General features: G+C 42.1%; 2 protein-coding genes across 2 annotated transcripts; both read left to right on the top strand.

Annotated features, from left to right (window-relative positions):
• Positions 1 to 1,220: 1,220 nt before the first annotated feature.
• Positions 1,221 to 2,442, top strand: LOC117058565 (putative protein FAM10A4). Its single transcript, XM_033169802.1, has one exon. It carries the CDS (start codon positions 1,447 to 1,449, stop codon positions 2,377 to 2,379), a length of 933 nt encoding a protein of 310 aa, XP_033025693.1. The 5' UTR covers positions 1,221 to 1,446; the 3' UTR covers positions 2,380 to 2,442.
• A 4,956-nt stretch (positions 2,443 to 7,398) lies between these two features.
• Positions 7,399 to 8,483, top strand: LOC117058524 (putative protein FAM10A4). Its single transcript, XM_033169726.1, has one exon. The coding sequence runs from the start codon at positions 7,463 to 7,465 to the stop codon at positions 8,420 to 8,422; it is 960 nt and encodes a 319-aa protein (XP_033025617.1). The 5' UTR covers positions 7,399 to 7,462; the 3' UTR covers positions 8,423 to 8,483.
• The last annotated feature ends 4,383 nt before the right edge of the window (positions 8,484 to 12,866 follow it).

Here is a 12,866-nt window from a genome sequence, read left to right on the forward strand (position 1 = left end):
CTGCTGTTCTTGTTTTTATCTTGAGTATACTTCTGTTTTGGCTTATATCTGTTTGAAATTGTATAATGTTATTGTATCATTTTAATTTCACCATGTTGTTAGATATATTGGATACCTGTGTGGAAAGTAAATAAATAAACAGATATCTTTGATGGTTGTGTGTCTGCCATGCTATATAGCTCTACCTTCCTTATTTCAATTATATTAAAATAGGCATCATATGTATAAATGCAAGTCTCGTTCTGCTTTGGAAAATGATTACACACACTTTGATACTCAAGATTTCCGCACCATTAGGTGAAGTCACTGGCCCATATGGGTTAGTTGTGAAACTAGTCTCTTCAACCATAGCATCTGGAGTAGACACTGTATCTAAGCATTTCCACAAGGTCAATGCATGAAGTGGTGGTGACAGTGTTATATTAATTTCCAAATGTAGTTCACAATAATCAAATAATTATAGGAATTCAAGGAGGACTGGGATAAGACAGGTAACAAATACCACCTATACCTGGCAGAGTCATGGCAGAGGGTTGGGCAGGGCAGCACCACAAGCGGTGAAACGGGATGCACCACCCCTGGCCCTGGCACACAGACTACCATCCTGCAACCCTGAGTTGAAGACTAGATTGAATGTGTGACCTGTCCTATATGTTGGATCAATGAAAACTGAGACAGCCCCGTAGTTGTCATGGAAACAATAAAGTTCCAAGCTGGCCCTATGTGGCAGGCCTCAGCATGGATGCTGAAGTTACCCAGGATCAAGGCCCTGGAGTTGTCCAACCTCACACTTGAGGCCACCTCAGCCAAGGGAGCCAGTGCAACCATACCAATAGCAGCCGAAAATTGTCTCTTTAGCCCTGTTACCAGGTACATATATTCATAGATTGGTCCATTGTGGAGGATAGATGGATATTTAGATAGATCCGCATTCACAACAGCTCCATGCATAGATCCTCCTTGTATATACAGTGGTACCTCTGGTTAAGTACTTAATTCGTTCCGGAGTTCCGTTCTTAACCTGAAACTGTTCTTAACCTGAAGCACCACTTTAGCTAATGGGGCCTCCCACTGCAGCTGCACCACCAGATCACGATTTCTGTTCTTATCCTGAAGCAAAGTTCTTAACCTGAAACGTTATTTCTGGGTTAGCGGAGTATGTAACCTGAAGTGTATGTAACCTGAGGTACCACTGTAGTTGAAACTACCATGAAAAAAGAAACTGACGTTTTTATGACGATTGAAGACATGCCATGTCAATCCTGACAATGACATCATCAGAATGCACATGGATTGTGACAACAATAAGCTGTGAGATGGAATTTTTATCCCCTTTTTGTTAGCTAGTACAGGTTGGAGGACTGGTTTCATTTGCAAGCCTTATGATGTGTTACTAGCTTCATCCTTTTGAAGAGCTGGCTCTTGGTATTTTCCTGTCTGGTTCCCATGGACCTCAAGAGAGTGAAGAAACTTCAGGCCTTGGTCAATTTATACAGCCAAGATCCTGGGCTTGTGGGTGACAGGCAGCTTGCTGTATTGCGGACCCACGTGGATAATATATTACAAACTCACATAGGTGCCTCTGGGAGAAAGGTACTTGAGGAGGAAGAGATATTTGAGGTCACAAACTGCGATGAAAGCGATGTTGAAACGGATGAGGACAATGAGATTGTTGAACCAGACCAAGATATTCTCCAAGAAATGGGAGATGAAAATGTGAGACTAACCAGTGAGATGATGGATCAGGCTGATGAAAAGAGGGAAGAGGCTTTTGACGCAGTTGATAAAGGCAATCTCCAAAGAGCTATTGAATTGTTTACCGACGCCATCAAGTTGAACCCCCAGTCCAGTGTCACATATGTGAACCGAGCAAGCACCTTTGTGAAACTAAAGAAACCTAATGCCGCCATCAGAGACTGTAAGAAGGCCGCTGAACTGAACCGGAAATCTGCACAGCCATATAAGTGGCAAGGGAAGGCTCATATGCTGCTAGGGTATTGGGAGAAAGCTGCTGAAGACTTCACCACGGCTTGCAAACTTGACCGTGATGAGGAAACTCATGCTTTGCTTCAGGTGGTGCAACTGAAACTTCAGAGACTCAAGGAGTATCATCACAAACGCGAGCAAAAGCGAGAGTTAAAGGAAATCCACCAAAGGTTAGAAAGAGTCAGATTGTCCCTGGAAGAGCAGGAGAGAGTCCCGAGAGAAGAGAATCCATGGGATGAAATGGCCAGAGCAGGTCGGAAACATCTCAAATCTTTCCTTACCCTTTTAGATCCCCGGGTAATGATGGCATTCCTGGATGTGGTCTGGAATCCTGAAAACATCTACAAATACCGAAAGAAAAATGTGATAACTAAGTTCACTCGCAAACATTAATTTGAAGGTCAACTATATGTGGCCTCATAACTAAATAAACTCACACATAGAAAGAAATGTAAATATCTCTCTCATTATTTTCTTTCTCTCTGTTTTGCAAAACTAGTTATGAAATTATGAATAACTTTAATGCGATAGTTCCAGTTACAGGTAGGTAGCTGTGTTGGTCTGCCATAGTCAAAACAAAATAAAAAATAAAAAATAAATCCTTCCAGTAGCACCTTAGAGACCAACTAAGTTTGTTCTTGGTATGAGCTTTCGTGTGCATGCACACTTCTTCAGATACATTGAAATAGAAGTCACCAGACCCTTATATATAGTGAGAGAGTGAGGAGGGGTATTACTCAGAAGGGTGGTGGGAATGGGTGATTGGCTGATGGGTGTGGAAAACCTGTTGGTGACTGTTAACGACTGCAATTAGTCCTAAAGGAAAAAGCAAGGGGTGAGATGGCTAAAGATAGCTTTGTCATGTATAATGAGATAAGAATCCAATGTCTTTGTTCAGACCAGGTCTCTCCATGGTTTTGAGTTTGGTAATGAGATCTACAACCTCTCCTAAACAATGACAGTTCTCTTTCTCAAGCTCTGGGAGGAAGACCTTTCATCGCCTACAGACAGCCACCCAGTCTTAAACAACTCCTCACCCACAATAATACAACAACAGGACTCAACATGGACACTGGTACCAGAGCCTGCAATAAACCCAGATGCCAACTTTGCTGCCACATAAACCCGGACAACACCATTACTGGCCCCAACAACATCAAACATACCATCTCAGGACTATTTAATTGCTCATCTTCTAACATTGTGTATGCCATCAAATGCCAACAGTGCCCTTCAGCTCTCTATATATTACCAAACCCCTCCTCACTCTCTCACTACGGTATATATAAGGGTCTGGTGACTTCTGTTTCAGTGTATCTGAAGAAGTGTGCATGCACACAAAAGCTCATACCAAGAACAAACTTAGTTGGTCTCTAAGGTGCTACTGGAAGGATTTTTTTGATTTTTTATTTTGTTTTAATGCGATAGTTCCATATGTAGTGCAAATAAACAAAACAATGTAAAAAAGGGGATATGTAAGTATTTGGGGGTTCTGCAGTCAGGAATTAAAATGCTAACAGCAAATGTTGAAGTGAATAAATGGTTTTATATAAGCACTTTCAGGGTGTAGTGAAACTTAATTCAAGGCTAATTTGTGCCTCCCTACGGTAATTTGAACACTCATCCTAAATAGATGGACTCAAATCTACATTAAGTTATTGTTTCCATTAAAACAAATGGAACAGTCACTGCTACTTTGAATCACATTGCTTTCAATTGTACACAGTTATGCTCAGCTTCAGTTGGAGTTAGTTTGAGCAATTTGATCTTTACGGATTCTGGTAGGAACCTGCCTACGAGAATCTTGGATCAATCTGCTGATAGGAATGTAGCTTTCCAGCTGATTTCACACTTCTGCAATTGCCGCAACACTGTTAAGACTGCTGACTGCAGTTCCATTGCACCTTGGAGTCAAAGGGGGAAGGAGAAACCCTTCTGCATCATCTTCTAAATAATAGCACATCCTGACAATTAATTGATTACACCCCACCGGGAAATTAATAGGTTTCAGGTGCTCCCAAATCAGATTTCCCCCTCGAGAGTCACACACGTGCATGAAAAAATAATAAACCCAATTTTTGGGGGGGTGGGAGTTATCAGCCAAGTATTTTAGCCCAGCTCTAGACCGATGCCGTTATTTTGGAGCATCTCCCATTATTTTTGATCAAAAGTGTTTCAGAGCGTGACCTAAGAGAGTTTGCTTGCCACTGACTTCCACCCGTTGGCTCTGGGGCTAGATGATCTTAGGAAATGGAGGGAGCAGAGGACCCAGGCAACCACAGCAAGATTTAAATGCTTTATAGAGGTTTGCCAGGGGAATGATGCCCAACACATTTCAGTATATTGTCTTTTTGAGGGATGATGGAACCATGTGCAATCTTATCCCGCGTCCCTCTTATAATGATTCACATAACTCTTATTGCATAAACCACCTTGTCAACACCTTAGCAGAGTTTTATTTTCTAGCGCTTGTTAGAGGCCTTGCTTCTTTGTTTTTTTTTATAAATAATATTTATTAAAAGTTTTTCCAATTAAATCCAAATTACAATACATGATTAAATTTTTCCAACCTCCCCTTTCTCTCACCAAGGGGAGCATACAGAACAAACCCCCCTCTCACTGGGGTGATCAACAATTCTTTCCTAATTTAACCACTTACTCTGCACATATCATCTTTACCTTTACAGACTTCCCCGATCCCCCCCCCATTGATTTCCAGATTAACCCTAATTCACAGTTATTGCCAATTAATCCCCATATTATTTTCCTCCTTCTCACATTTTCCTTAATTAAATTCTTTTACTAAATAATTATTCATCTTACGCATCTTACTTATCATTTTAACCTATCCTCTGCATTCACTATATTCCTGAACCTCCATTGCCTAATTCCAGATTTCATTACAACAATCCAATTAAAATTAATTTTATTTAACTCTTCCCCCCCCTTCCCTCCTATACACCCTAAAACTGAATTCTTATTCATTAACCATTATCCATTACCAATCCATATGTCTATACCATGACACAAAGAGAATTTCCATAAACACATTCATTTTTCAACCCAAGCCCACCCTTTCAAATTCCAAAACCCCACAATCCTGGGAAACTGGCTTCTGCTCCTTTCTTATCTCATATGTCCTTGAGACTTTTTCAACATTGTCCAGATAGAGGCCTTGCTTCTTTGGAGTGGGGGCAGCTAGGATTTTTCATTTATTTTATTTTTTTCGCTCCCCCTCCTTTCTTCCCTTCTATTTTGAATTCACTGTGGGGGGTATAACCATAGTTCCAAACAGAGCAAGAGTTTTCAGATAAAGGTACCTGTTCCTCAATAACAATGAGTACCCAAAAGCCTGTTGTTAGTGAACTTTGTCAGCATCACTAGTTAGGGATGGGTTTTTTAAAATTACTGTAGAGATATGCTTGTATGTGGCCTTTGCACCTGGTATTTCATGTTTAGACATCCATCTTAGGTAGCTCACACCAACCTCAGCCTTGCAATCAGGTTCCATTGCAGGCAGGCAGACATATATAGAGCCTATATGCAGGCAGACCTGAGTTTGCCACGGTGTGCTCAATGGGCAGCTGCAGACACCACAGCACCCCGAAACATATTTGCAAGCAAGCACTTGTCACATTCACAGGGGTGTAGGAAAGGGGGGGCAGGGGGAGGTCCGCCCCACGTGCCATCATGGAGAGGGGTGACAACTTATCAAGGAACAATTATTGCCCTACTAGGGCGGTTCATGAAAAACTTTTTTTAAAAAAAATGTCTGCCTGCTCCGAAGGTCTTATCTGACTACACTAGGTATTATATAGCTATATATGAAATTCCATGCATATCAGTTAATATCTTGTCCCTCCTCCACGAAAATAGCTGTTTACTTGGCCGTTTTCCTATGTCGTGAAGGCTGAAATTTCAATTCAGTGGAGTAGGGTCAAGATATTAACTGATATGCATGAAATTTCAGATATAGCTATATAATCCCTAGTGTAGTAAGATAAGACATTTGGAGCAGGCATTTTTTAAAAAAAAAAAACAGTTTTTTTTTTATGAACCACCCTACTGCCCTACCCTCTGCTGGGCTTCCCAGGTCCTGGAAAGTTGGCCTATGTGAAGAAAATGAGACTAGACTGAGTAGATTAGGCCTTGCCTTGCCTTTGCCTTGATTTTACTGCTGTGGTGCTTTTTCCTTTTCTTTTTGGTAAACCACTTTGCAGGTTTTTAAAAATAAATTTTATTAAATAAATAAACAATAAATATAAATAAAGTAACACAAGCCAAAACACAATCCATCCTGTAGATTTAAGTATCTGTCCATAGTTGCCTACTTGTTATCAGAGGTCCAGATTCCACATTCCTTAATAATAATAATAATAATAATAATAATAATAATAATAATAATAATAATTTATTATTTATTATTTGTACCCTGCCCATCTGGCAGCCACTCTGGGCGGCTTCCAACATAGATTAAAATACATGAAAATATCACACATTAAAAACTCCCCTGGACAGAAAACATGAAATAATGTAAAACAATTTTTGCAGGCAAAAAAAGGGGGGGGGTGACAAGAAATTTTCTGCACCGGGTACCACCTGACCTTCCTACGTCTGTGCACATTCACACTTCAGAGTTTCAAGTCTCAAAAAATCTTACACTCATAAAAAATGCAACGTGTTAAGTGATCCTTTCATTGGGATTACTGGGCATTTTTTTATTAGTTGTTTTGATGAGTTATGGTTTTTTTGTTTTTTGTTTTTTTTTAAGCACAGGGCCACACAGTTAACTGGATGTATATCCCAGAACTCTCAAAGCATTGCTCTCCAGTTCTGCACTTCAGTGGAATGTTGATAATGGTAGACAATTCAGGAAACTTGACTGGAATTGCTGTTTTTCTCACTGATGAATTCTTAATAAACTTCCCGGAAAGTATGAAAGCCAGTGAACTGTGAAAATATGAAAGCCTCAGTTGAATGACCTGACTAACTGAACTGATTAAAACTTGCAGCAGCCATGCTTCGAACGGATAACCAAAGCTTGGCAACCACCTCTTCTGTTGCATTTATTTCAGTACTAATTGATAATGTGCATAGATACACATTTTAATGCATTTTCTTTTTTAAACAACAACAACAACAACAACAACAACACTATTGAGTTGTCAATACCTGGAAAGTCAACTTCAACACTGCAGTGATGTCATAATGTATGACATCAGCAGAACTTGACATAAACCAAACTGCCATAGCGAGTGATACTTTCAAAGTTCTGCGGCTTTAGATAAAGTACAGCGGCGGGACCACATGGAGGGACACATGAGAGAGGAGGCCATTTTCTCCTCCATAATAGAAGTGATTTTCTAATTCAGCCACCGTCTGCCGTACTTTTTTAAAAAAATATATATATTTGCCCTAAGAGAGGCAGTTTACTGTATCCAGCTGGTCATCCGAGCTTCTAGCTGGACGGGGCACCATGGATCCTAAAAATGTTGGTGACATTCAAGCTTTGCTCAATCTGTACAAACAGGATCCAACGCTCTTGAGAGCAAAACAACTGAGCTTCCTAAGAGATTCATTGGAGAGCATGGGGGACACCATTTCAGGTTTCCAGAGAATTGAAGCCTTTCCTCTGAGACTTGGTAAAGAGGAAGGGAAACCACCCGAACAGCTTACCAGCGAGGAGAGCGATTTAGAGTTGGATGACGATGGAATTATCAAACCAGATGAAGATGAACCCCAGGAAATGGGAGACGAAAATGTGGAGGTTACAAATGATATGAAAAGCAAGGCTGAGGAGAAGGAGGCGGAGGCATATGCTTTCCTGGAGACAGGAGAACTGCAGAATGCCATTGATCTGCTTACAGAGGCTATCAAGCTGAATCCCCTGTCACCAATCCTGTATGCCAACCGCGCCAGTGTCTTTGTCAAATTGCAGAAGCCCAATGCTGCCATTAGAGACTGCAACAAAGCGTCAGAGCTCAACCCCAACGATGCGCAGGCCTACAAGTGGAGAGGGAAAGCGCATATGCTTTTGGGTCACTGGGAAGAAGCTGCTGAAGACCTTGCATTAGCCTGTATATGGGATTATGATGAAGACACCAATTCCCTGCTAAAGGAGGTTCAACCCAAGGCCCTGAAGATGATCGAACACCACACCAAATATAAAAGAAAGCGAACACTGAAGAAGATCCAGAAGATCCAGTCAACTCTGGACTGGATTAAGAGTATCCTGGAAGAACAAGAAAGGGTACAGAATGAAGAAAATATTTGGCAGTGGATGACTCGAGCCTGTCGGAGGTACTTTGACTTTTTTATGGCTGTTATGGATCCTAGAATTGTCCTGGCCTGGCTGGACGTCACCTGGAACCCAGACAATATCTCCAAATACCGGGACAACCACAAGTTTATGAAGTTCATTGGTCAGGTTGACTGAAAGTTGAGGCCAGCCATAAATAAGCCTTTCATTAAATGAAATTGTAGTGTGCGCCACCATGTGATGTTTCCTTTTAATGGCTCGAATTGAATATTTGTGTACATTCGAATTTAATCCAGAGACCTCAAACTCAAATGGGTTTCAGAGTGGGTTTCAGCAGAAGACCAAAGGTTAGGACTAGTGACTAGTTTCTAAAAATACTCCTTGCCATAGAAACCTTCTATATTTTGCCTGCCCAGATTCCTTTCCTAGGACGGCATCTACAGCGGCGGAGGAAGCCGCTTGGGCGCCTGGGGTGGTGTGCCCAGGGGCGGGGCGAGCTGCCCATAGGGGCGGGGCGCACCACGGGGCCTCCGGAGTCTGCCTGCCTCCTCCCACTCAGCCACCCTACAGGCAGCGGGCGGACCACCTGAGCAGTGTGGACCCTGCACACATCCAAGCCACAGCTTGGGCGCACTGCAGGCCCCATGGTGAGTGCCGCTGGGCATTTTGTCACCCCCTCAGTGGTGACACCCAGGTCGACCCACCCCCACCGCACCCCCCCTTCCTCCACCTCTGTGCATCTATCACAATCATCTCTCCATAGTCCCCCATGCCTGAGCACTCTTTACAGTCCCCAAAGTCTTTCCATCTAAGCTTGCTTCCTGGTCTTCTCCACTGCCCTCCAAAATCTCTCATACGCCGCGGCATCTGTGCCCCACCTCAATACTATCAGTCTCATTTCTCATTACGCCACACACATTAGCAGCCAATTCCAGCAGGACTTCACATGCTCCCTAACCTCTTTGACATCCACATTGCCAATTTATGTGGAGCAGCAGAGAGTTAAGCCTGTCTCTTCTAAGGGCATCTCTTCATAGCCCAATATATAGCTCAGCTACTTATGTGAAAAGTTGTAGGCACTCCATGGACCCCAAACGTGTAATATGTTGCCTTCCGTAGATTTAGGCTGATAACGCTTGGTACCAAAATGGCATACTCAAAGCTAGAAAAGTTTTGTGTTGGAGGGAGGGAGGGAGATGGGAGGAAAATGGTACAACATAAGGAGAAATTATTGCAACATGATGCAAGCTAGCAAACAGATTCCAAATGAATGCATTTAATTCAATAATTTAACAAAAAATAAAGCAGTAAAAACAACCCCCTATGATGCAGGAATCTCAACACATGGTTTCCCCACCCACCCACACAATCAGAAACCAGATCCTGCTTGCTTTTGCAATTGTGCTGGCAGTTTTTGTTGCTGCACCACTTAGTTAAAATGTTTGCATGGCTTCAAGGAGTTGCCTTGATCTCCAATACAGACATTACAATACACTAAGCTACTAACACAAAACAAAAAACAAAGAAGTGGTAGATAACATCAAGGATAAATAATAAAAAAACAAGAGGTGGGCAAGCAAAAGGGGGAAAGCAATAATGACTTTAATCCAATATTTTTGCTTAACTGGTTTGCGGAATGGGTTCCTTATCTCACTGCTGTTGTTGTTGTTACTTCAAACCTTATGTTGTAACAGAGGAACTCGCAAAACTCAGATCGAATCCAAATCCTATAACAGAAAGTGGCACTGGAAACACCAATGGTAGCAGCTGCTGGGAAACGAATGTTTGTGTTGCCCACATTTTTGGTAGATTATTTAAGACAAATTCCCTTATGTTGTTGTTAGTCGGCTGTTAGAGTAAGAATGAGCAGATGGTTAATCAATCTCAAAATGCCCTTCAGGATCTAGAAACAGCTGTGTACGGTCAGTGCTAGTAAACCCATCCAGAGTAAATGTGAATAGGGAAAACACACAGCATGGAAGCATGATAATTTACACAGAACGCTACAATGAGATTTGCCAGTATGCAAACATTTCTTAAGCGGTGAACTTTCCAGAATCAACTCAGCTAGCAATTATGTCGTAATTCTGTAGTTCTCCAGTGTACAAGTCTATGTTAAATACCACTGCCACCAATAGACTTTTGAGGCATCTCCCTAATAATATTAAAGTTACATTATCTCTTGCTAAGTGCTAAATTACAAATGAAAGATTTCTTCTGTACAGTTATCTTAGCAAATATTTGATGGTCTCATACTGCTGCCTTAGCCATACTAGCAAAATTATTATTTTTCTGCCTTCAGCCCTTTTGTATAGTGCGCTTGTATAAATGAGATTTTCCTAAATGTAACAAGTCACATTTTTCTCGTAAACTCAGAAGTGGCTTGCTGGGCATGGGGGAGTCAAATTACTTTCTTATTGCTGCATGTCTACTGATTGCTGAAATATGCAAAGCATTGTCTGAATTTAACACCTCATTATGGTGAAGTAATACTGTATACAGAAAATTGTGTTACATGAAAAACTTACCTGGTACATTTCTTGAAAGGTGCAAAAAACAGTAAGGTGCAAATGAATGTTGCTGAAGGATTATCTGTTCTGCAGTCAATCAAACCACCCTCCCTGTTCTTTCCCCAAACCCTTTATCTCCAAAGCGGTTGTCTAGGAACACATTGATTTTAGTTAATTCCAGGCTTGTGCTCCCTCATTTGACTGAAGTTATGATGCATGTAGATGCTACCCTTTCACGATCTTTTGTTGTCAGCTGTCTGTCATATGAGGACAAAACATGTGAGCGCCACCACCTCTAAGTTTGGGGCAGCTGCCTGCTGTGAGCTGCTGACCAGACATACAGAGAATTTCATATCCCAAAGCAGAGAAATACATCAGGTGGAATGCAGCTCTGCTTGTCATACAGAAAAGCGTTGCAAATTGGAAAGACACAATTTGGGTTAATAGAGCTTTCGGTCCTCACTGCCCCAACAGCATGCTTCTATGAAAAAGGAGGAAAGCTTGTTCCTCCTCATCAAAAGATCTGCCAACAGGGCAGAGGATGGGGATACACCTAGAAGCTGTAATCAGGGTTTGTCCCCCTTTCTTCCCTCTCTTACCAACTGGGAGGGAGTACTGGAATGATCGCCGAAGAATTGATGCTTTTGAACTATGGTGCTGGAGGAGACTCTTGAGAGTCCCATGGACTCAAACCTATCCATTCTCAAAGAAATCAGCCCTGAGTGCTCACTAGAAGGACAGATCCTGAAGTTGAGGCTCCAGTACTTTGGCCACCTCATGAGAAGAGAAGACTCCCTAGAAAAGACCCTGATGTTGGGAAAGATGGAGGGCACAAGGAGAAGGGGACGACAGAGGATGAGATGGTTGGACAGTGTTCTCGAAGCTACTAACATGAGTTTGGCCAAACTGCGAGAGGCAGTGAAGGATAGGCGTGCCTGGCGTGCTCTGGTCCATGGGATCATGAAGAGTCGGACACGCCTGAACGACTGAACAACAACAACAACAACTGGAATGTCTGTGCAGGGGAAACTCTTCTCTATTCAGAAAAAGACTTTCCATGTAACCAGCTTGGGAGTGGAACCCCAAGTGAGTTGGCACAAACATGAAAATTTTAATCTAATTATATAGAGCGTCTTCTATAGTGAAATAAGAGGTGATCATGGGAGACATGGCACGATCCAGCAGCGCCGACTTGGGCCCCAGGCTGTGGGTGCTCAGTGTGGCACCACACCGCAATATCATGACATCTGGTGGTGGCGCAATCACTGGGGTTGCAACTGCGCCTCTACCCTGGGGCCTCTGCTGGGGCCCGCTATGGCTACAGACGCATCCCAGAATCACGGAATGCCAGAGATAAGATGGCAGCCAGCAGCTGGTGGTGCATGGTGGCAGTGGTGGGGGGCAGAGGCAAGGCACCCACAACAAAAAATTATGGGTGCCGAGACCCGCAGGGCTCCCTGGAATTAGCACCAATGGCATGCATTGATTTAAAATGACATCTGAATTGTGAAGAAATGAAAACTGAAGCTTACTGGAACCCCCCCCCCCCCAATAAAACTTTCTTGAAGGCCAATCCAGTCCATTTCTGTTTTGAAACTTACATAGCCAAGTTAGCAAAATGTCACAGAGTTGATTGCTGCATAGTCCAATGCGTGCCATTGTTCAAGTCCAACCAGCTTCCAACCTGATAACATTTGATGATAGAATTCTGTGAAAAGCTAGTTACTGAAACTGAAATAAAAACGAGAAATATTATTCCAATGCACTTTTGTGCATAGCCTTAATGGGAAGTTTATATTCTTGTGTATGCCACCAGCACATGATTAAAAATGAGATACTGCATTCAAAATCTATATACTTGCAGAGGCAGATTTCCACATGGAAAACATGCCTGGGGTAATATAATATTTAAGTGTGGGAGTGGAAAACTTGGAAGGTGTTGGCTCAAATCTATAAACTCTATAAACTCATTTGCAGTCCAGGTTTTGGGAGCATGTGTGAAATTTTAGATGGGGTATATGTGTACAACATTCACACCTTTTTCTTCAGCATTTTCTAGACTAAATTGTAAGAGAGAGAGAGCACATTATATCTTTCTTACTGAGCAACTT

The sequence above is a fragment of the Lacerta agilis genome, chromosome 14 (genome assembly GCF_009819535.1).
Source record: "Lacerta agilis isolate rLacAgi1 chromosome 14, rLacAgi1.pri, whole genome shotgun sequence".
Classification (NCBI taxonomy): Eukaryota; Metazoa; Chordata; class Lepidosauria; order Squamata; family Lacertidae; genus Lacerta; species Lacerta agilis.